The 25,629-nt window shown below is 43.7% G+C and overlaps 1 protein-coding gene across 1 annotated transcript; it reads right to left on the bottom strand.

The window, feature by feature from the left end:
• Window positions 1–351: 351 nt before the first annotated feature.
• LOC311004750 (uncharacterized protein) lies at window positions 352–25,601 on the bottom strand. Its single transcript, XM_083996919.1, has 11 exons — window positions 25,377–25,601; window positions 25,204–25,270; window positions 22,429–22,534; window positions 15,454–16,635; window positions 14,262–14,325; window positions 12,255–12,379; window positions 12,117–12,144; window positions 8,963–9,080; window positions 6,178–6,277; window positions 3,344–4,837; window positions 352–672 (listed from the first exon to the last, which is right to left on the bottom strand). The coding sequence occupies exons 2-11, from the start codon at window positions 25,246–25,248 to the stop codon at window positions 503–505; spliced, it is 3,432 nt and encodes a 1,143-aa protein (XP_083853045.1). The 5' UTR covers window positions 25,249–25,270; window positions 25,377–25,601; the 3' UTR covers window positions 352–502.
• Window positions 25,602–25,629: the final 28 nt, after the last annotated feature.

Below are 25,629 nucleotides of genomic sequence, written 5' to 3'. Positions count from 1 at the left end.
CAACACGTTTTCTATGTATATCTCCAGCTTAACACCCCTTTATGCATATTCTCTCCACATCCGATACTAATACACACGAAAATAACAACAGATGCTCATTGTTTACTTGTACAGAGACGCATAGAGACAGGATAATTAGGACACTGTGTAGGGAGGCAGGCTAGGGGGTCAAAATTGTAATCATTATAATAGAAATACAGAAAACCATTTGCAAACTCAGCTCTATTCAAATTAACCCCCCACCCCCCAGGCAGAAAAGCAGCATAAAAGAAGCGTTTGATCTTTGCCTGCTGCTTTGTACACCTATTCTTTATGTAAGACAAAACAGAATCACACCAGGCAGAAACACACTATACTTCCTATTTGTGTACTTTAATAATATTACATTTCAACAGCTGAATTCCATGCTGTGATAGATGGGGGGAGGATCACACGTAAAGAGGGACAACACCATCATCACAGTCTATAAGCATTATAAAGGTTTGCAGCCAAGCCAGCTCCTCTAGTGCCTGGGTGAGGGTCTGCCAGAGGAGGGCTGAGGGAGACGAAACTTGGCCATCTCCAAATCCAGGTCAGCAAATGTGTAAGGGTTGTAGCCGTGGTGTTGGCAGTTTTTATAGGTGCTGTTGTCAAATGGCTCCTCAGGCTCCGGAGGCGCTGCTGCTGCAGCCTCTGCAGAACGAGAAAGACAAAGAGGCATGTGAGAGAAAGTTGAATCTGCTGCAAAGATTAGTGTCCCCAATCTTCCTCCTGTTTATGCATAAAAACAGAAGTGGTACAAGATACGCCAAATGCAATGCTGGGTCTAGTCTACCTGTCTCTTTGTCACGGTCTGTATTTCTAATAAGCTATAGAGTAAAAGAGCTTTGGAAATATTTGAGGGTTTTTCAAGGGACCATACATTTACATATTCACACATGCTTACAAAGGTGGTTTTTAGTGTAGCCTTCCCTATAATGGGCAACATGACCCCCAACAGAGTGTGGAGACACACTGGTGTGAAAAGTCTCAGAGCGTGTGAAGGTAAACGTGCTAGCAGACAGTCCATGCTAGAAAGAATACTGCTGGAGGCATGGAATGGATTTCAGAGAGGGCAACAAGTCAAAAATCAAATTTCAAACCAGGCTTTGGTGCATCTGATCACACAGATACGTTGTGTTCTTAAAATACTAATTTACTTCTATATCTAAATCTGTGCGGTAACTCCTCAGCATCCTGTCACAAGTTAAACAACAAAGAAAAACTGTACACATCCACAATCAAAGAGGGATACATTTACAAGCACATTTTAACATTTTCCAGTTATCAATGCAGATCCCAAAGGTTTCCAGGAGGACAACAGATTAACAGACGTTTTAAAAAAAGGAAGAAATGAACAAGTGGGGAAACAAATTTCCAAGGTGAGGACAGAGTTGTTCCAGGAAGCAGAATCCCCCCAGCCTCGGAGAAGAACATGCTGACAATGGGCTGTGGTCACAGGCAGACACTGAGAGATCTACTGGCTGCTTATCAGGTCAACATACACAGCTCATATCATGACAATGAGCTAATGATGAATAATCGTGTGTGATCCTGCTTCCTGAAACACCTCCACTGACTCCACCCACTCCCAGCTCTGCTCATCCTGCTGCTGTCAGAGGCAGGACTCTCCACAGTACGAGCATGTGCTATCTTAATAGTTAGCAGAAGTTGGACCTGGCATTATGACATTATGAAACAAACAACAGCATTATTACCTGTAACCTTAACAGTAACTCTGAAAACCTGAAACCAATATTCAATACAGAGATGCTATGAAGAAAAAAAAAAAAACGAGGATGGGCCAAAGTGAGACATAAATCAAAATGAGCAAAGTAATCTGGGAATGAGGCTGGATCTGGAAACTGTGAGGACTGGCAGAGCAAGAGGTGTTAAGAATGGGATGAGAGGAAAACAGAAGCAGGAGCAGAGTCAGGCTACATCCACACAGCTAGTTTTATTTGAAACCAAACCCATCTCTAGACGAGTGTTTCAGACATAATCACCTACAATGGGAGTGTGTGTGTGTGTATGAGCAGGGAGTAGACGTACACTGCTGGTCAGCTGTAGAAGATACTCAGAGCAAGGACCAGCAAAAGTTATCCATACTGTATTGACCACTGGGAGTCGAGGCCGATACCACCCAATCAGGAGATGAGGCAGGTGACTCCGTTTCTGTCTGTTCAGGCTACAAACCTACCAAGATTTTTTTTAAAGCCCCAGTATGTAACTTATTTGGCTTTTTATTAGCAAAAATCAAATATTGCTTTCATGAATACGAATTTCACTTAAGTCCAATCACACCTGCATACAAATGAAAGCTTTCTCGTACCTTAGAATTAGTTGTTACAAGTCGTTACAAAGTGGGCGACGCACCGAACCGAGGCGATGTTGCGTCGCCATTTTTTACGTTGAGTGGCAGCGTGACTGTAGGTAACCACGGAAACTCAGCGGAGCTGTCGGCTCGGGGAGAAAGTTTTCCAGGTAGCGCCTGTTAAAACTGTCACCACTGTGTAGTGTGAGGAAGGACGGAGTCACGGATGTTGCATTCAGGTGCAGTCAGGCAGACGGCCGTCGGCAAACCAACCGGATGTTATTTTACTCGAGAAAGACAAGACATGACAACATATTGTCACACCTGCATTGTTTTGCCTCGTGCTGGCGACCACTTGTTCACATAGACGCTTGTTTATCCTGTTACATGCAGCGTCTGTTGTCTGTCTGATGTCTGCCCGATTTCACGTGAATGCAACATCAAGAATACGTTCCGATATGCAACCGCACTGCTAGATGGGGGGAATTCCTACACATTATACCTTTAATATAAAACAGTTCCAGCAGTCTCTAGAAGTCTCTGTTTCCAGATGCACTTCAAAACAAAAACCATAAACCTATTAGTGTGGACGTAGCCTAGTGACAGTATGCCATTAGCAAGTTTGCTTGCACCATGCACTGACAGAGGACAATACAGTTGTATGGGTCAAAATTAGACAATCCTTAATGACAAGCAAGAAAGCAAGACCATGTGAAAGCTGTGAAGAATCCGGACAGAATAGAAGCAAAAAGCCCTGAAAGCAGTGTTAAAGGTGTGACCACTACAACAACAGCAAGCACAAGAACCAGGCTGAAACCAACGCAAAGACAGGTTATGTATGACAGGGATGGCAAAAAGCAAACGCAAAAGGTTATTTAAAAGAATCCAGGGATGATGTGACAGTAACGACTATGTGACGAGCTGACACCTTAACAGTACACAGAACCACAAAGAAAAGAGGGAGAAGAATTGAATTTTTTTTGGAGGGGGGATGGGTGGTGTGGTGTGTACCCTCAGATGATTCAGCTTGGGCCTCTGCCTGCAGCTCCTGCAGCTCCTCTCCTACAGCTTCAGCTATGACTGGAGCAGGGTCCACCAGCTCCTCAGCGCTCTCCACAGGCCCCGAAGCTTCAGCTGAAGCTTCAGCAACAACTTCAGCAGGGGCTGCTTCAGCTTCTACAGTCTCCGTGGCAACTTGGACAGGGGCTGCTTCAGCTTCTACAGACTCCGTGGCAACTTGGACAGGGGCTGCTTCAGCTTCTAGCTCCGTGGCAACATCGACAGGTGCTGCTTCAGCTTCTACAAGCTCCGTGGCAACTTGGACAGGGGCTGCTTCAGCTTCTACAGTCTCCGTGGCAACTTGGACAGGGGCTGCTTCAGCTTCTACAAGCTCCGTGGCAACTTGGACAGGGGCTGCTTCAGCTTCTAGCTCCGTGGCAACATCGACAGGGGCTGGTTCAGCTTCTAGCTCCGTGGCAACATCGACAGGGGCTGCTTCAGCTTCTAGCTCCGTGGCAACTTCAACAGGGGATGCTTCAGCTTCTACAGGCTCCGTCACAGGGGTCAGAGCTTCAGCGGGGCTATGCTCTGTAGATTCCACAGGAGCACCAGCTGCTGGAGTTGCAGCCTCTATCACATCTTCAGCTGGAGCATCGGGGACATCTTCTATCATTTCTGCAGCAGCTTTCACTGCGGCTTCAGCTGGAGCTGTGGTGCTGGTGGCAGCGACCTCTGGAGCGTCTTCTGTGGCAGCATCCACAATCTCAGGGGCGGAGTCCACTAACAGCTCAGAGCTCACGCTGGGCGTCTCCACGGCAGCGGGCTCTGCTGCGGCCGGAGAAGTCTCCTCTGCAGCATCAGCAACCGAGGCAGGAGAATCTTTTTTTTCTGATGGAACTTCCTTCGTAGCCTCATGACTTTCTTTCTTCACCTCTGGCGTGTGCTGGACTATTTCTTCTTTCACATGGGGCTCTGACACCGCTGGTGCTGGGGTCTTGGTTTCAATCTTCACTTCTGACTTATCTTCAGAGTCAGAGTCTGAGTCAGAGTCGGAATCTGAGTCAGAATCTGAGTCACTGGATGATGATGAGGATGCTCCATCAACTGCAGGATCTGCAGGCTGGGCGGATGCTGTGTTGGGCGGGTCTGATGTCGAGGCTGCGACTGGAGTGTCGTCTTGTGTGACTGTTTCAGCTGCTGCGTGGACCAGGTTTTCAGGAGCTGTCGCCTCGGTGACAGGCGGAGGTGGAGGTGGAGGTGTGTCGGCAACAACCTGAACACCATCTGGGTCGGGAGCTGGATGTGAGGAAGCTGCTGGAGCTCCAGCTGTTTCACTGGCGGCCACAGCCACAGAAGCTGTAGCTGCTTCTGTTTGTGCGGCGGCCGCTGGTTCGGCTGCACCTACAGACTGAGCTGGGAAAACCTCAGACTGGGAAAACCTAACTGGGAAGGCAACGGCAGTCTTGTAGGCTAACAGGGCTGCTCTGTCATCAGGAGACACTGCTGCTGTAGGAAACAGGAGTGGTTAATGAGGACAAACACGCACAATTAAATGGCTAATTATTTACAGCGCCAGACAAGTTTGGACATGCCTTCTTATTCACAGTTTCTTCTTATTTTCTGCACTATATAGACTGGCACATACACAAAACAACAGGTTGCATGTTTAATCATCTTCAGAGTGGCCTACGCTTGATTTTATGATCAGCTTCACGTTGAATTGAATTTGAATTTTTGAGTTTATATTCAAACGTGTGTAAAATGAAAAAAAAAAAGGGAAATAAAAACAAAAAAATGAAATCCTAATATGCACAAGTTCAAAAAAGGTGGGAATTCTACTCATTATGGTTTATATATATCTATCTATCAACACATAAATATCCATATGAATATATATATATATATACACTTCATAAATATCCGTATCAATAAACATAGCACATACATTATTAACACATATATAGTAGGCTACATAAATATCCACATCATCTTATCATATGCCATCCGGTTGCCAACAGTCTTGAAGGAGTTAATACCCCTTGAGCACCATTGGCAGCTTGTCTTTAACTCTGCGTCCTACTCGTCCCTCACAGACCTACAGGTGAGCTGGTTCATTGTGCTGCTGAAAACTAATGATGGCCCCACTAATGGGATGGCATGTGGCTACAGAACGTTATGGTAATGTTGGTTAAATCTCCAACATTCATGTAGGTGCTGCTAACAGGTGATGTGTATGGCTGCTCCTCCTCTGCAGCAGAGCTCAGTCCTGGTATCCCTCTATAGCCGGATTTGTCTGAGCATTTGATGGTTTTTACAACTGCACTTAAAGAAACTTCGGACTGAGCTCCATCTTTTCCAGTATGGTTGAACAATCATATCTTATTACTTAGTTGAGTTGGTGCCGGTGTAGACTGGAAGTTAGCTATATGTCTAATGTCTGCAGCCTAAAATTAGTTTCCATCTTTAATTGTGTAAGAAGTGACTAATGTCAGACGGTTCTATAAGTAACACAACAGGCCAATCTACATAATTCCATATGTTTACCTCAGTATTGTTTTAGAAGATCAAAGAAAAAGCTATGAATATGTGGGAGTGTCCAAACCATCGACTGATGCTGTATTATCGCACCCAAATCAGCTTTCCCTGAATTTCACATGGCAAGTCAATATTGTAAAGGAATATTCATTAACAAAAACAAAAGTTGACCTGGTTGATACAGTTAGAGTATTTATATTCGCAATTACACACAGTCAGTAATACTTTATTACAGACTGAATTTAAAACGGAGGATGAAGTGGATGGCTGGAAGAGAGAACATTTAGACCATAATACTGTATGTGTCTTACTCTGGCTCGCAGCTGTGGTCTTTTTGGCCGGTTCTCCAGTCTGAGTGCAGAGAGGAGCAGCGGAGCGCCTCAGGACACCCCAGCTGTCCACCTGGAGACGCTGCAGAGGAGCAGAGAAGACAGAGTTTCACTCTTAGCTGTTACCGTGGCCGACTTTAAAGCAGTACTAAAGAACTTTCAGTTTTGGTTGAGTTTGGCGGCGCCTGTGGACCAAAGCGGTAGTGTTTTGCCTGAAGGAAGACTCCATTTCCCATGAACACTAGCGTGAAGCCCTGTGAATTTCCTGCATTAAAATTAACAGAAGACATCAAAACTAAGTAGTATCTGTTTCCAGTGGATCATTTCAAAGTGAAAACACAAACATAATCCATTGCTAAAGTGCCGTTTTGCCTGTTCCCTCCTTGTTGTGACTCGCAAAAGTGAAAGTGAAAGTAAAGTGAGAGACAGGTTCCTACCATGCTCCTCAAAGCTGCTTAGTGCCACAGAAAGAGATACAGACCCCCTCAGACCACGACAGAGGTGTCATTCAACTTGTTGTAAGTCGATGTATCATCACAAAAGTTATGAAAATATTTTATGAAGGTTGAAAAGTTACTTAGTGCTGGTTTAATTCTTATGGACAAGCTTGTTTGCAGGAATCACAGTGACTGGTTGATGACAGACTGGCACAAACAGTATCCACTAGTAGGGGAGACGGCGGGGACAGTTGCAACACTTTTTGCATTTGGCTCTCTTACTCAGAGACGGTTTGGATCAGACAAACCAAATTTTTATACAATAAACTTACATTTGTCTGTTAATAGCCAACGCAATTAAAATATGATTACAGAATCCACATTTTTCACAATTTGCATTTGAGTGTAAGGAGTCAGATGTTGCAACATGTTACAAATACAATATATTTCATGTCTAGTAAAAGGATTATTATCAAAAATGTAAGTTCTATAGTGTTATTTATTCATCAGCTTTGATCAGATGGCAATTACAGTATAGATTTGTCTAGATTAGGAGGCCTTATTTTATGTGCAGATGTCAAATATTCAAATTGAAAAAACAAAGACTTTCAGTGACATAGGATGAATGGAACAATTTGTGAGGGAATAACTTTTATATTGCCATTGTCATTTATTCTCTCATCATTTTAATATTAGCAATACAACAGAAAAAAAAAATTAATGTCAAAATACTGTTTTGTGGTCTGTTTTTATATTCATATATTGCACGGGGACAGTTGCAACAGCCATGATTAAACCCCATGTGCTAGCTAAACAAAGTGCTCTTGATTCATGCTAATCATATCATCTTAAAGTTAACATATCACTCCTTTAAACCATATAAGTTTGAGCAGAATCACAAAAAGAGTGACAACAGTTTTAACAAAAACAAAGCTCAAGAAAAAAATACTTTCGTACCTCAAAAACTGTTTTTTTTCTTTTGCAATAAATCCTGGAGCATCTTTTGAATTCAACTGATTTTTCTCTGCAAGGGGGGGGATCCATGTGTGAGTGTGAGTATCATCACTCTAGCTTGTTCCTGATTGGAGAAAAATGACATGTTGCAACCATCCCCTGTTGCTACTGTCCCCGGTCTCCCCTAGTAATAACTAAAAACATTGAGGAACTCGGTAATAACAGAAAAGAAAAATGCTATTCAACTAGCTGAGCCAGTTGATAGTACAGGACAGGTTATCCAAGATGATCAATGTTAGCTACAGTTAATCCAGATAATCCTGGGTATGTTAAACTGGCTTTGTAGGACAAGCCTCTGAACACTGGGGCTCAGAGTGGTCCACCTCAGAGCAGAGGCCTCAAAGAGCCCCGAGGTCTATAGAGCCTTTCAGACAGAGTGAGGAGTAGCTAGAGTATAAGAGCGCATTTCTTCTTACAACACTGATGCATGCATGTACATTTATTTTAACAGGGACCAAGAATAAAAGATAAACAGTGAAAATGGACATTATGTCCTCTTGAAATTGCTGAGTCAGTTACAAAGTTAGACAAAGTCCACAGCTGCAGCAGAGAGTAGCTACGGATTCTCTGGTGGAATTTCATTCCAGTTCAGAATACAAACCCCCTTTTGCTTGTTAAGATGATGTGACAGTTGTTTCCTAATGTAGGCTACTTTTCGGATTTTGAATGTTATTGGTTTGATTCCTACATTTTGAACATACATAATATATCCTTTAACCATAACCATATCATACCATACTAACATGCAAACAGGATTTCAGCACTACTAGGCCTATTTCTCCAGAAACAGAAATAGGGATAGGGAACCAAAAAAGTCCCCACCTGTGGGTCCTGGGGACTCACTCACTACTTTGACAACTGTACTTCTGTAGATCGTAGAAAGTCAGAAGTAAGACTATTGTAATCTTTGACTTTATGAAAAGTGGACTGAAAGATCTGACCATTTCCAAAAATAACTAATAGTCAAGTATAGCAGCCTACAGGTACTGGAAAGACCTGCAGTAATCCAGTAAAAGTACTTGGTAACTGTCCACCCATGGTTGTTCATAACGTGGCTCTGTTATAATAATAATAATATTGATCAGGTGTATTTCAGGTTGATGGACCACAGTTCACACCATTCCTTCTTGGTTCAGGTAGAAGACAGGCAGGTCGGGGTCAGGACCAGGACCAGGACCAGGGCGCACACAGGACGCCCGCCCAGAGCGAGTTGTCCCGGCTGCTGTGTCCTGGTCCCCGGTCCCCTGACCCCCACCTGGACCTGGTTTCCAAACAGACCCTTTGAACACGTCTGGGAGACTGTTGAGGTGTTTTACCTTGAGAGCGCCCAGTCGTCCTAAGCGTAGCAAGGAAGTCGCCATGTTGTGTTCCCAGTGTTCAGCTCCGACCGGAAACTTGAGCTGAACAAACAGTTCCGCAATGGAAAGGACGGTTCTGACGTCACTGAATGTAAAGAGTCACTCGCTGTTTTCTAAAGTAAAAAAAAAAAAGTTGTTTTCTAAAGTATGTCGACTCATAAAGTATGTGTTTGATATGCCTACGAGCGTACACGCAAATTCCATCTCTGAAATTGTTCCTAATTTAATACGTTTTACATGTATAATGTTCACATGTAGTATTATTATTATTATTATTATTATTATTATTACTACTATTATTATTATTATTATCATGGGAGCAGCCACAATGGGCAGCAGGTTTGGAGACGCAGCAGAACATAAAATCAGACAGACAGATTTGAGTGTGTGGTTTATTAACAAAGATGTCATCCACAGTAAAGGGCAGCAACGCCTCCTGACCACCACCTTCATAGAGCTCGTCCAATCTTTGATGGAGACTTATCTCTGTCGTTATAGCCTACCCATCATTCATCGCATCATTCATTCCTCGCTCCATCGCAGCGACTCTCGAGCGCTGTCTTCCTCCTTTTCCCTGCCCCTGTGCTGGACTTGGTCCGTCCAGTTCATGTCAGGCTGCCGTCCGTATTTGACATTTTTCAGGTCCTGTCAGACTCTGTTCCATACTGACAGACTGTTGCTCAGCTCTATTGCTCAGAGTCGGCTCCAGGCGCACAGTTAGTCCTGGTCCTGTAGGACACATCCATGGTCCTGACTCCTGACCTGCCGCCGCTGGGTGGCGCTCCGAGCTCACTGACGTCATAATCCGTCAATTCAGAGTGTCAGACGGCACTTCTTCACCGTTTTGTTGCTAATAATTTCCTCTCATCATCATTATTGCAAAGTGGAAACAGAAATTTGAAATATATAGGAAACTGAGACCCAGAAGTAAACATCAGCCCCACTTTGACCTGTGATAAACACACTGTGGCCTATCACTGACTGAAGAATCTGTCTCAAATGTGTACTGGAGTACAGTAGCCTATTATTTAGATCACAAGTTTCCAAAATAAAAAATATTCAAGTAGCTGATGAGTAGCGTAGTTGTCATGTTCAGACATGAAACAGCTACATCAGTGATGATCACAGCCTCCAGTCTTTTTTGGGTCTGATGTCTCAATCCTGCAGCTGAAAACACTTCTGAAACCAGTCTGAACAGTGGAACCCATAGACCGCTGTGCTTCCTGCCCCTGCTGAACACACAGCACTACATTTGACCAGAGGATTTTGCAGTTTTCAGTTGTTTTACATCAGAAATATTCTCACAGAACAGTTCATCTTTCTCCCACACAGATAAGTTGCCTTCACACATTCTCTGGAGTTGAATTTCAACATTTTATTATACGATATTACACACCTTCCTAAACACAATGGTGAGGACATTTCTTGGCAATGATTTACTGGGGTCAAAGACGATGCTGGGGTCAAAGACCCCTAAAGGTCACCAAAGGTCATCCACCAAAGTGGTTCCACGTCTGAAATCAAACCTTGTGTATGAAATGAAATGAAATGAAAGTTTCATGCTTTAGTCATAAAATGCACAATTAGTTTGCTTATCTGCCCCACTAATTCTCTAAACCAAATGACAACACTTTTTCCACTGTGGTCAATTTTTGTGTGAAATCTGAAGCTCTTCAGGCTTACATGTACACTTCCAATGTGCTGTAAAGTGACAGTGAATGGTGTACTGAGAAGGGTTGATAGGCAATGCTGAAAATGAATATAGTTCTCCTTTTTCACATTTTTATTTGACTTTTCTGCAAGTCTCTTTTCCTGAAGTGAGCCAGGTCTTTATTGATGTAAGTGCATGCATGTAACATCTGGCCAGGGACAACGGGTGAAGATTAGCCTTACTGGCCAACTCTGGCTCACTCGCAGTTTCTTTTAAATTCTGTTGATCAGTGTTGCACTGTCCCTGTCAAATAAAACAATAAATTAAATTAAATATATCAAAATATTTGGTTCTGTATTCTGAAGCTTTGGTGACAGCTTTTATTCATTGGTCTACACCTCTTTGACTTGACCAAGCTTCCGTGACTGACTGACTTTGTAGGTTCAGACTCATGAATGAAGTCTGAGTAAACGCTTTAGCGCAGGTGATTGAGTATTATGAGATATGCATTAGCTGTTCTGACAATTGCAAGAGTTGTGAGAATGGTGTTTCTGAGGTGAGACCGGCATCAAAGTGACTGAGAAAAACTGCAGTCAGAGAAGAAATAGAATTATTATATTGCAGTGTGTTCTGAACCAGTAACTTGTTTCGTCATCACCAACAGCACTGGGGTTTTTGGCTACATATCATTCCACTTTACAGGTGTCCTGTAATCAACATTACACTGTGCGTTACACTGTGTCTTAGATTAGAGCAGACTTTGAAGATCAAAGATAAATACATAAATTTATCGTCTCTCCGTGGTCATCTGCCTCCATCACTCAGATGAGTTTCAGGACGTGTATCCTGATTCATCCAATATGAACCAATGGGGTGAATATTTTAATAATTGCTGTTTGAACTCTTGAACAATAACATTAAAACAATTCGGGGTCACCTTGAGCTTTTTGAAATAAGGAAGACATTTGAAGAGATTCCCCTGAGGAGTGTGTTCACAAGGTTAAAACTGTGTGTAGTCAGTTCGACCTTGATCCCCCCAAATCTAGTGAGTACATCCTTGAGTCCAAGTAAATGCCAGTTTACAATGGGAACAGGATGGACTGCATGTGACCTGAAAACAATATGCTAACTGCTCCGTTAACATTGATTATCAACCAGTGATGATATCAACAGACAGACACACTCACACTCACATGATCAGGGATTTATTGTTTCTTCACACTCAGCTCAGCCATGTATCAATCTGCACAAAGCTCATGTTACAGCTCTACCTACACCGCGTCTGCTAAACATTTACAGCTAATGAAATATCTATTGCAGCTTTATTTTCACACAGAGAGCAGGAGGCTGGGTGTGTTGTGACGGTTAAAGGAAGCAGACTGTAAGATTCCATTATGAAGCACAGACACACAGGAAGAAGGGGGCAGTAGAAAAGAGTCATTACAAAATGCTGATGTTCACTTCTGGGAAACTTCATCAAACTTGGGCTCTGAAAAAATAAAAGAAAACAATGCATGAAGTTTTAAAGTTAATATGTGTGTAGATTTTGACATCAAAAGATTACTGTACAATACAGTCACAAAGTAACCACTGGTTTACCTGTGAATTTGAACTCTGGGAAAGATGTGAGGTCTCCTCCACCATACAGTCTCTGAAGCTTTGCTACCTCCTCTGCTAAAGCCTTCTCATACTCTGAGCCTGCGTCCACCAGCCCCCCAGTAGCCCTACAGAGGATCACACATCAACACAATGTCAATTCATCTCTCCACATGGAAAACTGCAAAAATCATTCCATTACCTAAGAATCCTATTGTATCTTTCTGTACCTCAAATAGCAGACCAATACGTTTGCTGCCTGCTCTGAGTAAAATAATGGAGAAAATTGCTTTTAATCAAATACAGCACTATTTTGCATCTAATGATTTGAATACTGACTATCAACATGCTTACAGGGAGGAACACTCCACTGCCACAGCACTCACACAAATGGCTGATGAGTGGCTTCAAGAAATTAACAATAGACATTTAGTTGGAGCAGTACTGTTAGATTTCAGTGCAGCTTTTGATATTATTGATCATAATTTGTTGTTACAGAAATTAGAATGTTATGGTTTCAGCTTGAATGCAACTCGATGGCTAGAGAGCTACTTGAAAAACAGGAAACAGACAGTCTGTTTTAACGGAAGTTTGTCTGAGACAAAAGTGATTGATTGTGGCGTCCCGCAGGGTAGTAGTCTTGGTCCTTTGCTATATTCAATATTTACCAATGACCTACCACTGGCCCTAAAAGACGCAAAAATTTCAATGTATGCAGACGACTCGACAATATATATAGCTAAAACCACAATAGAGGAACTTAGCAGTGTGTTAAATCAGGAACTTCAAGCAGTGGTGAAATGGATAGTTGATAATAAATTAGTTCTTAATACCTCTAAAACAAATAGCATTGTGTTTGGGACAAAAAATATGTTAACAAATGAGCCAAAACTGAAGCTATATGTGAATGATGTGATTGTAGAGCAAGTGCACGAAACCAAGCTTCTAGGAATAATATTCGATAGTAAATTAACATGGGCAAAACATATTGAGAAAGTAATAAATAAAATGGGCAGGAGTCTGTCGGCGATAAGAAGATGTGACTTGTTACCTGTAAATTTAAGGGGAAGTGTAATTAAGAGCCTTGTGTTATCACACCTCGATTATTGTTCGGAGGTTTGGTCGTGTGCTGCTTCATCACTTATAAAGAAACTGCAAATTGCTCAAAACAAGGCAGCACGATATTTGTTGCGCTGTCCATACAAAACCAATGTTGATAAAATGCATAACTGTCTTGCTTGGTTGAATGTTAAGAACATATTTACTGCCTCAGTAGCAGCTGTTATTAGAAGACTGTCTGTGACCAAATTGCCAAAGGTTCTATATAAACGTTTGTCTTTCAGTTCAGATGAGCATTGTTATAAAACAAGACATGCTACGGAGGGTAAATTCACCTTACCCAAAGTAAAAACAAACAAGATGAAAAGCACGGTAATGTATAGGGCCATGGTGATATGGAATGCTCTACCACGACATATCATCCAAGAACATAACAAATACAGATTTAAAGAGCTACTGAAAGAACACTTATTAGTCAAACAGCTGTCTATCTAGCTGAAGCTATTTGGCACAATTAATTAGCATTTGTCTGATTTACTTGAAATATCTTCAGTCTGCTTGTGTATTGGGTACTGTCTGTAAGTTAATGTAATTATGAGGAACGAATGTCTTTAAACATCTGATTATTTCACAACTATGGTTAATAGCTAGCTACACTGTGGAAATGAATAAGGTCCAGTAATATGTATATGTTGTTTGTATTGTTTATGTTTTGTTGTTTTGTCTTGTTTTGTCTTGTAGATCGTTGTGAGTTGTAGTGGTTATGGATGTTGTTATTGTGTTTATGGTGTGATGTGTTTTTGTATTTATCGACTGCAATGGACAGTTCATCTGTGAAAGTAGACTCCAGGAAGAATAGCGATGGCCTTTGCCAAAGCTAATGGAGATCTAAATAAATGAAATGAAATGATGAGTGGACTGCTGAACACAGGGGGAGGTGCTGACACTTACTGGCTTTTTGTGGAGTACTCCCGTATGGAGTCCAGGAAGAGCTTCTGGATGGGGTCCATAGCAGCTGAAAGTCCCAAGGAAGGAAAAAAAATAATAATTAATTTCTTTTCAGAGAAGCTCTGAGATCACTATCATGCATCTGGATCTCATCTGTCCGCATTTAACATAAACCCTCATACGCAAACCAGCACCTGGGACAGGTGGACAGTGGGTAGCTACAGGGGTCAGACAGGAAAGAACAAGTGGAAGGTCAGGTCAGTCGACAGGTTAAACAGCTGCTGTGACAGCTCATGCTAGACTGCTGAAGATCTCCAACAGCCAACAGTAAGGAACCAAATTAAAAGTCCACACAGTAACCAGACTGCAGCCTCACACAGCTGCTGCCATGAAGGACAGGGAGGTTTACATTTACCCTTAACCAAGTTTCACCCAATAACCTGTGAAAACATGCTGGACTGCTTACATGTTACTACTGTACACAAATGAGTGTGAGAACTGAAACAGAGGAAAAGGTAGTGGAGGACGAGAGAAGGTGAAACAAACACCTTCCCCTTGGGAACAGTACCTTACACTAACTTTAGTAATAGACAAACACCAACACACAGTCAAAAAAAAAAGTCATAACATTGGAAATTGGGGGTGCTGAAATAGGACAGACTGAATCAAACAGTGGATCTTAAAACCCTAGAACAAACACCTGTGTTGACTGGGAGAAATGATGAGTAAAAGGGTTAAGAACTGAGCAGCCACATGTGCAGAGATAATAGAGGTGAGCGTCATAACGGGCAGGTTATCAGTGAGCAGAGAAACTAATGTCCCAAAATAAAGCAAGACAAAAACCTACTGGCAAAATGCAGTGCAGTTAAAACATGCGGGTAAAACAGCTGAGGGCGCATAGACACAGACAGAGAGTTCAACTAAAGCAGCATGACAGAGGACCCAGAGCAGGGAGGGTGAATACAGCATGAAGGAGGGAGAGGGTTTGAGAGGGTTTGGGACTATTAGACATTTTCTGTACAAGGCTAGAAAAAGGTGTGCTTGTGATGTTGGGTACGTTTACACTTTATCCTTTAACATTCATCACAAACGACTGCTGGTGTGTCTGTATCAATGGTGATGAGAATGACTGGTAGACTGCAGGATCCACAGAGGAAAAGAGGAGGACTGTGGGGGAGGGGGGAGTAATGTGTACCCTCAGATGGTTCAACTGGTTCAGCTGGTGCCTCCATCTGCAGCTCCTCTCCTGCAGCTTCAGCTACGACTGGAGCAGGGTCCACCAGCTCCTCGGCCATGTCCACAGCAGCTTCAACCACTTCAGAAACAACTTCGACCACAGGTGCAGCTTCAGCTACAGCTTCAACTAGGACTTCAGCGACAGCTTCAACAACAGGTGCAGCTTCAGCTACAGCTTCAACAAGGACTTCAGCGGCAGCTTCTACAACAGGTGCAGCTTCAGCTACAGCTTCAGCAATGACTTCAGCGGCAGCTTCTACTGCAGGTGTAGCTTCAGCTTCAACAATAGTTTCAGTGGCAACTTCAGCAACTGGTGCAGCTTCTTCTGCGGGTGCAGCTTCTACAGCAGGTGCAGCTTCTTCTGCTGGTGCAGCTTCTTCTGCTGGTGCAGCCTCAACGACAGGTGCAGCTTCTGCTGCGGGTGCAGCTTCAACAGCAGGTGCAGCTTCAGCTTCAACAATAGTTTCAGTGGCAGCTTCAGCAACTGGCACAGCTTCTGCTGCTGGTGCAGCTTCAACCACAGGTGCAGCTTCAACAACAGTTTCAGTGGCCACTTCAGCAACTGGCACAGCTTCTGCTGCTGGCGCAGCTTCAACTGCAGGTGCAGCTGCAGCTTCAACAACAGCTTCAGTGGCGGCTTCAACAACTGGCACAGCCTCTGCTGCTGGTGCAGCTTCAACAACTGGCACAGCCTCTGCTGCTGGTGCAGCTTCAACAACTGGTGGAGCTTCTGCTGCTGGTGCAGCTTCAACAACTGGTGGAGCTTCAACTGCAGGTGCAGATGCAGCTTCAACAACGGCTTCAGGCGTAGCTTCAACAGCTGCAGCTTCTGTTCCTGCAGCCAATTCAGAAACTGCATCAGCGGTGGGAGGTGCTTCAACAACAGGTGGGGCCTCAGGAGCCAGGTCTGGTTTGGAGACAGCATCAGCGGTGGCAGTGGCCTTGACCACTGGGCTGGTGGCCTCTTCCACAGAAGCAGCTGCCACAGCCTCAGATGCAGTGGCAGAGGCTACGGGTTGAGCAGCAGCAGCTGCTGCAGCAGCAGCAGCAGTCGCTGAAGAAACCTCTTTCTTGGGCAACTCATAGGTCTTGTGCTGGACAAGTTTCTCTATATCGAAGTATGTTTGAGTCTGGTTTTTATCTAGGATGTAGGAGGGTAAGCAGACAAGATGTATTATTTTATATAAACATATGCACATGATTAAGGACAAAATGTTCATTGTAACTCCACATTAACAACCCCCCCCCCCCCCCCCCCCCTTTTTTTAAATTGAAGATATCCTGGATGTCCTGTATATTCTAGACATACAGGAAAATGCAACAGAAAAGTTAATGAGGAAACAATCACAGGCCAGTGAAGGACACAGAAAATGTATTTTACAATGTGTGAGTAAACTTGGACCATAACAGCTTGATATTGAGGTACATCTAACATTAAATTTGGAATGACTGGCCAGAAGATGGGACTGTCAGGGAAATAATTTTTAAGACCTGTGGAAAGAGAGCAACAAGTGAGAATGATGAACTGTGGTGTATGCATCACACAATGTTCTATTTCAAGTAGGCTACACTACCAACTGCCAAGATCCAGATTTGCTCCATTAACCGGTCTGATCTTCCTCTAGGTCACTGATAAAGACAAATGTGACATCACTGAGCTGAAATCATATAGAAACTTACAATCTTTGTGTCTTTATTGAGCAGTCAAACTGCTAGTGGAAACAATGAGTGAACCACCTCCTCTGGAGCTTCTTCAGTTTAGAGAAAGCCCCAGGATGTCTGGTGTGCCACAGCATCTCCACTGGACTGATGCCTGGGATCTGACTTGACCACTCGGGAAGGTGGACTTTCTTTGATGAGTAGGGTCATTGTCCTGCTGCATCAGAGCTCTAGCAGGTGGAAAGACATCCCTGACAGTATGAGGAAGAGACCTGAATATACACTTGGTACTTAGTTTTCCTCTCCCGTCCAGGTCCAGAGGCAGCCAAGACCCATATCATGATGTTTGCTCTATCCTGCTTCTTCTCTGGGGAGGATGTTTTCATGTTTGAAAGCCCCTTAAATGCCACAATATTTTCACATTTTGTTGTTGGCAATTTTCTGTGATTCACTCATTTGACAGACAAATTTTGCCCAAAATGAGTTACAAGCAAGGGACATGACTGGGGCCTGATGCAGCAGGGGACCTTGTAGATGTGAGGATGAGTGCTGGGAGATAAAGCAGTGCATTGAAACTGCTCCTCATACATGTGTTGGAGGTGTTTAGAGAGGTCCCCTCGGAAGAGATGAGTCCCCAAGAGATTCTTGTAGATTGACAGGGACAGCCCTGCGAGTAAAGTCTGGACTGAGATTGTCTTGCGTGTGTAGCCGATGTTCGTATCTGGCCCTCTGCATTGTGTTTCTCACGGCCTGCCCTAGGTGGGGTTTGAACCCTAGTCTCCTGCACGGCAGGCGACAATGCTAACCGCTTCGCCAAGAGGTTGACAACCGCTTGGCAAGTTGGTTAGCACGTCCTTTATGGGTGAGTGAGTGCACATCTGTTACATGTGCAGGGATGGTATGGACAGACCACATTCCTTGGACAAGCTCACTGTTTGAGTGGGAGCACAAGTACAAGAGTAAGAGTACAAGAAGATGGAGCCGGCTCAGAAGATCTGCACATTAGTGATATGAATTTGATCCAGGAACTCATCGGTACTGTAGGGCTTCTCTGTATGATTTTGTTAATGCACACAGAGAGAGGGATAAAGAAGGACCACTGTGTAAAAATCATGTTTTACATGTTCACATTTATGCAGCTTGAACAGCTTGTCTGGGTTAGTGGCACTGGCAGAAGCCTTTTTGAGTACAACCTGAACCTCAACCTGTGTGGCCTCAAATGTCTTCAAGGAGGTGGTGATCCTGCAAAGAGAAGGAGTCCATGTGCAAATCTTTAGGACAATTTAGAGGGAAGGATATGGGGAAACAATGTATTTCCTTGCATCCAGTGAGATAGAATTCAAACCAAGAAAGAGCTCTGCATGCTCACATTGGAGAGTGCAGGCAGCGAGATGAGGTGATTCACTACATCAAAGACTCCAGTGTCCAGCAAGATCTGAACCGTCAAAGACAGAGCTATTCAGGAGAGTGGTCACTCTTAAACTTGACTGATCTGAATCGAGGAGGTCTTTCTGTGAGACTTGCTTGGATAAGAACGAAAGTAATGAGCCCAATCAATCCTTCTCCATTTGAGCGTGGTCAGGTAAGAGGTTTTTGAGAAGAGGGGTTTCCTGATCCCAGCTGGGATGAGAATCAGCACCTCTAAGTCCGAGGCCATGGTTCTCGACCGGAAAAAGGTGGTTTGCACCCTCCAGGTCTTGGGGTCTTGTTCATGAGTGAGGGAAGGATGGAGCACGAGATTGACAGGCGGATCGGTGCAGCGACCGCAGTAATGCGGTTGTTGTATCGGTCCGTCGTGGTGAAGAAGGAGCTGAGCCGAAAGGCGAAGCTCTCAATTTACCGGTCGATCTAACATTCCCACCCTCACCTATGGTCATGAACTCTGGGTCATGACCGAAAGAACGGGATCCCGGATACAAGCGGCCGAAATGAGTTTCCTCCGCAGGGTGGCAGGACGCTCCCTTAGAGATAGGGTGAGGAGCTCTGTCACCCGGGAGGAGCTCGGAGTAGAGCCGCTGCTCCTCCACATCCAGAGGAGCCAGCTGAGGCGGCTCGGGCATCTGTATCGGATGACCCCTGGACGCCTCCCTTGGGAGGTGTTCTGGGTATGTCCCACCGGGAGGAGGCCCCGAGGAAGACCCAGGACACACTGGAGTGACTATGTCACTCGGCTGGCCTGGGAACGCCTTGGGGTCCCCCCCGGAAGAGCTGGAGGAAGTGTCTGGGGAGAGGGAAGTCTGGGGATCCCTGCTCCAACTGCTGCCCCCGCGACCCGGATTTGAATACAGCGGATGAAGATGGATGGATGGATGGATGGGTTTTCTGATCCAGTTTGAACGCCATTAGAAATTCATCTGAAGAAAGTGAAGTAATTATCACAAGTTGTGACTACATAAAGAGCAGCAGAGAGAGATATGGGGCGGCAGTGGCTCAGGCGGTAGAGCGGGTCGTCCAATAACCAGAGGGTTGGTGGTTCGAATCCCGTAGTGTCCTTGGGCGTGTGAATGTGTACGAATGATCATGGTGGTGGTCGGAGGGGCCGTTTGGCTTCCGTCAGTCTGCCCCAGTGGCTGCCCCGTGGACACACGTAGCTTACCACCACCGGTGTGAATGTGGTATGAAAGAATAATGGTTGTTGACCAGAGGAGGCAGGAAAGGACATGACTCAGTATGGACAGTGGTGTTCTTTTCACCAACAAAGAATGGTCATCTTCTGGGAGCTTCAGAGAATTGGCAGTGAAGAAGAATGCAAGGATGTTGGCTGAGACATTTGTCTGGTGAGGGAAGGGGAGGCTTGAAGTTCTGAGGTCAAAAATTACTTCAACGACATAGCATAAGTAAGAAAGCAGAAGTGACAGATGAACCATGACATCAGTGACTGGTTTTGTGCCATTTTCTCTGAAATACTCAGTGGTGGTGGGCTGAAACTACAGGTGGTGGGATGAACGGCTGATCTGGTTGGAAAGGTGCAGAAACCTGACTGTCAGACAGACTGTGTTTGGGTGAGAATGAGGTCAAGTACTTTACCAGCTTTGCGAGCTGGAGGGCTGCAGATGTATTTCAAGTCAAATGAGTGCATCAGCGACAGAAGGTCTGCACAGCTTGGATTGTCAAAGTAGATGTTTACATCACCAGGAATAGCCGACAACAGTGTGTCTGTGACTGTAGATGTCAACCACAAAGACCTAGCAGTCCCATAACAGCATGGTGCTGGAAGGAGGAGCATTTATTTGAAGGATGCAGTGAACGTCATTTGTTGGAAATCAGGAAACCAGCCTTGTTTGAACAGATGAAGGTATAAGCTCAGCAGGGATTGCCAGGGTGGGTGAGTGCCAGAGGCCCCAAAGACAGCCAGAAATTAAATCTACTTTGTCAGCTGCAGACTGGCAGTTCATCATGCCTCTTTGAATAATGATGCTTTTTATGAGACCGCAGGAACAGAATTGCAGCAAATAACTATAATGCTAATTAAGCACAGTGTTTACAGTTTTCTTTGTCAGTAGTCTTAATCAATTTCCAACAAGTAGCAAGGACTCCTTTCACAAGAATCTGTGAAGAAGATAATATGGAGTAGCACTTACAACCTTTGTTACAACTGCAGCCTCTGTATGTCCTGTGAGCTTATCAAGATCTTTGGAGTAGAGAATACATACAGACCTATGCTCTCTCCATTAATCATACATCCTCTGAATTGGTGGCACAAATCCAGTATTCTCTGCAGATCCGCTCCAGATTCCTGAAGTTAAATGTGGGCCATCAGTAAATCAGTACTTTGCCCCGTTAGGCTTCCCCTCAGCCCTGACCCCTGACCAGTCTCCTCATCCTTTCTGCTGAAAAATACTCCCACAGACAGCCTGATGATGCTCTTGTAGAGACCTTCAATGCAACAGAAATGTTTTGAGCCTCCAAGCATCTCTGTCTCTGAGCTCTGCAGCAACTCCTTCTTCCTCATGGTTTCTGGTACTGTATACATCTTGACACATCATGTCCAATCAGAATTGACCACAGGTAGACTCAGGTCAAGTGGAGAAACATCAGAGTTGAGCCATACCTCCAATCCAGACTCTCTGACAAACTCCAGACCGTCTATCTCCAGTGTCTAGTTAGCTTCTGTTCATGTCTTTAGCCAAGAGGTTCACTCACTGCTTCCAGTTGATTTGTGAATGTTTGAATCATTGAATAATGAATAATTGAGTTCTGTCCATCCATGATTCAGTTACTTTACAGTAAAATCTGATCAGAAAGTCTTACCAGAGCTTCACTGGAGTTAATGACAGTGTTGAACATTTTATAGTGATGCATGTATTAACATGGATCTGCCAAACTCTTCTACGCTGTTTTTCCTACTAACACAGCTGCTCTGTGACCTTTAACCCCTTATCAAGCAGCTAGAGTATATTATGTCTGTGAGACTTTGATGAATAAGATCATATGATGGAAATAGGAACGCCTGACCAGTTTCTCCTCCACTTTCCAAATGTTTACATTTGATAAATGTTCTTCGGACAGTGAGAAATTATATAGAGTTAATGGCAGTTGATTACAGAGGTCCTGGTTTCAAACTGATGTTTAAATCTGATCTCTGACATAAGCCAGACCAGAGAAAGATTCATGTAACTTGACTGACAGTTAGCATTTTAAACCATTGCCAAAGCATGTATTTTCAGTGATGGGTGGCTGCCTTGACTACACGTACCAGTATGTATTAATATATCAATGAATAAACTGACAAATGAACATCACCTATAGTTAAATCTGAAATGTTTTAAGTGCTCAGCTGAGAATCAGAGCTAAACAAAACATCTTAAACCTAGAGAATGAGCAATGCCAGTGTGACTGCCTGTGATGATTTCCTGCAGCCTTCACAGCACCCTGCACTTCTGATTCAAAACACTTTAGTAAGGTTCAGAAGACCAGAATGGAAACTTTGCAACAACAGTAGAAGAATTAGAATAAATTGACTCTTATTTGTAATAAGAGAGTAAAAAACAACAACTGCAGACCAGCTAAATGTGGGGTTGGGTCAAAAGTTATACTATTAGATTCATTATGAAGTATAGCCATCTTCTTCACTATATGTCTTACATATACAGCACAGTGGTATTAGATTAGCAGCTAACAGTGATGTGCTGATGCTCCAGGCTCAGAAGGTTTTTAAACATAAATACAACTTGTACTTCCTCCACTCAGTGACTGACACAAACCACAGTCTGAGCAGATCTGGTGAAGAAGCAGTCAGGTGCTGTGACAGAAGAGGCTACTATGTGAAACGTACCTGAGCTGTTCTTTTTAGATGACTTCTTACTGCCCCCAGATTTTGAGCTATAGGCTGAAGCTGCAGGTGCTCTGCTCACAGTGATCCAGCTCTCAGCCTGCAAACACTGTAGACACACAGAAACACACTTTAATGATTATAGAATGATGGATAACACTGACAGCTCATCATAAAACCATTCTGTGATCATTTCTGGGTCAAATTATTCTAAATAATAATGCTCTTGTCATCGAGCTCAACCGTCTGAGCAAGTTCACCTGAAGCAGGACCAGCATGCGTCTGACCCAGCAGACGTTCAACAACTCCCAGGGAAGTTGCATTTCATTATTCTCCTCTGTTCTAAATTGTTGTAGCAGAGTGCAGTGTAGTGGTCTGAACACCTCAATATCCTAATACCACATGCATGGGAATTCAATTTAGCCCCCGGGACCATATAGATTTTTTTGTTTTGTGCCTTGTGCCTTTGTTTTGTGCCTCCTTTAGAACCTGACGAAGGTCTCAGTACCGAAACGTTGTTTAAGAAACCTATGCAAGAATTTTCACCACTTTTTCCTAGAAATGTTTTATGTTTTTGGAGAAATAATACCACATTTTCCAGAAATTTCCCTACAATATTTCAAAAAAAATTGTAAGAGTATACGCACATCCCTTGCTTGGTGTGCTGGGCTAAGGGGGGAAGCTTCAAAAGAAAAAAGGAACAGCCCGCACAACCTTGTTATGCTCCAAATATTTTTACTGACAACGTGTCGGGCTCCTCAGCCCTTAATCAGGTTATTATCACCTGATGAAGGGCTGAGGAGACCGAAACGTTGTCAGTGCCACAAATTCATGCCATTGGCCCTAATTTGAACATATACATTGACTTAAAAAGTTATGTTGTTATGTTGTCTCAGAACAAATATTTGTGTATTTCTGGTGTTTGCTTCAAATTTTTGTCCAGTGGGGGTCTGTGGTCTAATCTGTGTCAATTTAGGTGTCCTTGATGTAAAATAGTTTGAGAACCACTGCTCTAAAGGTCATTTGTGTGTGACTTTGTGACATGCCAAGCTACAAGATGAGACTGTTGTTCACTCATGACGGACAAATATGGACACATGTGCAAACACACGTAATCTGTATGTACTGTCTAGAGCTAAACTTCAGCTCTGTATACTACCTACTGCTGTAACATGTTATGTCAAAATGTCATAAGTAAATTAATGTTATATCAAAATGTAAAAAAAAGCAAAAAGAAAAGATTATGATAAAGATTTTTTATTCTGTGGGTAATGGGCGGGACTAGATAAGCTTTTGCTTCTCCCGCTTTCCCTTTCGGCCATGTGTATTGTATTATTTGAACTAAGATGAAGTGTGATGATGATGATTTAAATTGACATGCCCGAAATAAACAAATTGATTGATTGATTGATTGATTGAAAACATGCAAGTTCACACTGTGTTGTTTAAATATTATCATGTACATGTAGCAAATCTAATTTGACACAGACACAAAAACAATGGCACGTGTGATTTCTGACCCAACCTTCTGATATACACCTGTGTGTACATTACTCTTGCCCACAGTGCTGCCGTCTTTACATCTTACATCATGGTAGACTCTGCTCTGACATGTAACCTACCTGTACAGGACAAAGAATTCACACTAAACCAGAGGTCATGTGACTTAAACCTGTTCTTGAGCTTTAAAATCTGCAAAGCTAATGTCAGTTAAAGTTTGTTTTCATTCAAAGGGGAAAATGTGATATGTCAAGTAAACCTCCTAAAAGAAATACTTTCTGACCTTGAACTTTAACAAAAGATTTTAGAGTTTGACACGGCCCCCGACAGGACACAGTGTACTATTTCTGCCTCAAGCCATAGGCACTTCCCATATGTCCATACTGCCACAGCAGACCACTGTGTGGCTGCAGTCCACTTTTAGCTGTCAGTCACATGAAACATGTGAGGGTTTACAGGGCACACTGAGCACAGACATATCTCAGCTCTGCTTGTGTGATCCATAACAACACTTATAGCTTCAAAGACACACCTGATTGTCAGTGTGTGTGCTACAGCTGCTACTCCTCTAGCTCCTCACTGAAGCCACAGGTCCTGAGTGTTCACATGTGCTGTATTGTTGATTTGTGACCAAGCTCCAGCCACTTTTCTGACTTTTTTAGTGTCTTGAGAAACCCTGGGGTCTCCACTAGAGTTTAAAGTGAAGTACTGGGAGTTTTAACACTGTCTGAACATACAGGCTGAGATAGTACTGAATGTCCTATTAGTACATCAGTGGGGTGTTGGAGGTAAAAACAACAAGACTTTGATCCAGTCTCACAAAACAGACTCTTCCAAATGAGCAAGTCCAGGCCCAAAGCCATGCAGAGGCTCTAATACAGCCGATGACTCTATTTAGCAAAGTTAACCAACCATGCACATGCATGCCCCTGTTTTTCACATGAATAGCACCAAGCAGGCCTGGTGTCTGCTGTTAGCCTGCTCCATGCAGGCTCTAACAGGTCTGAGCTGTACAACTCACTAAATTCTAACATTTATACTAGATAGATACATAGATAGATAGATAGATAGATAGATAGATAGATAGATAGATAGATAGATAGATAGATAGATAGATAGATAGATAGATAGATAGATAGATAGATAGATAGATAGATAGATAGATAGATAGAGTCGTGCAAGGCTTGCTCAGAGCTGCAGAGCTGGTTAGAACTGCAGCCATGAGGTTGCATACATCACTTGACCTATCAGTTCCTACAGTGGCACAAATATTGTTACCTTCACACAGCCCAGCCGTCCAATCCTCAGCAGAGAAGCCGCCATCTTTCTGTTCGCTCTGCCTGTGCTGAAATTCAGTAAACACACGACGCTGCGTCAGTACTTGGTGCAACAACTGCCACTGATTTAAATGAGGTCAACATCGCCCGGGGACAGAGGCGCGCGGTACCGACCGAGCTGTGGTGGAGTCGGTCAGTCCTGGTCCTGGTCCTGGTCCTGGTCCTGGCTCAGGTCGCAGCAGCCTGCAGAGGGACGGAGCGGAGCGGAGGCTGCTTCTGATCACAGAGCTGGAGTGGAGGCGGTTCACAGCACCACAGACACACACACACACAGACACAGAGAGACAACAGCTCAGTCGAGCATCAGCAGCAGCACAGACACAGACAAACAGCTCAGTCCAGCTTCATCACCTTTTATGTAACACAC

The sequence above is a fragment of the Trachurus trachurus genome (assembly GCF_905171665.1).
Source record: "Trachurus trachurus genome assembly, chromosome: 21".
Lineage (NCBI taxonomy): Eukaryota > Metazoa > Chordata > Actinopteri > Carangiformes > Carangidae > Trachurus > Trachurus trachurus.
Note: the sequence above shows the minus strand (reverse complement) of the source record. Positions and strands in the feature narration are given on the sequence as shown.

Coding starts and splice junctions, on each gene's coding strand:
- LOC311004750 (XM_083996919.1), bottom strand. CDS start 25,248: ATGGCGGCTTCTCTGCTGAGGATTGGACGGCTGGGCTGTGTGAAG. Junction 22,535..25,203: donor GACGGCTGGGCTGTGTGAAG/GTAACAATATTT, acceptor GTGTGTCTACAG/TGTTTGCAGGCTGAGAGCTG. Junction 16,636..22,428: donor ATCTAAAAAGAACAGCTCAG/GTACGTTTCACA, acceptor CCTACATCCTAG/ATAAAAACCAGACTCAAACA.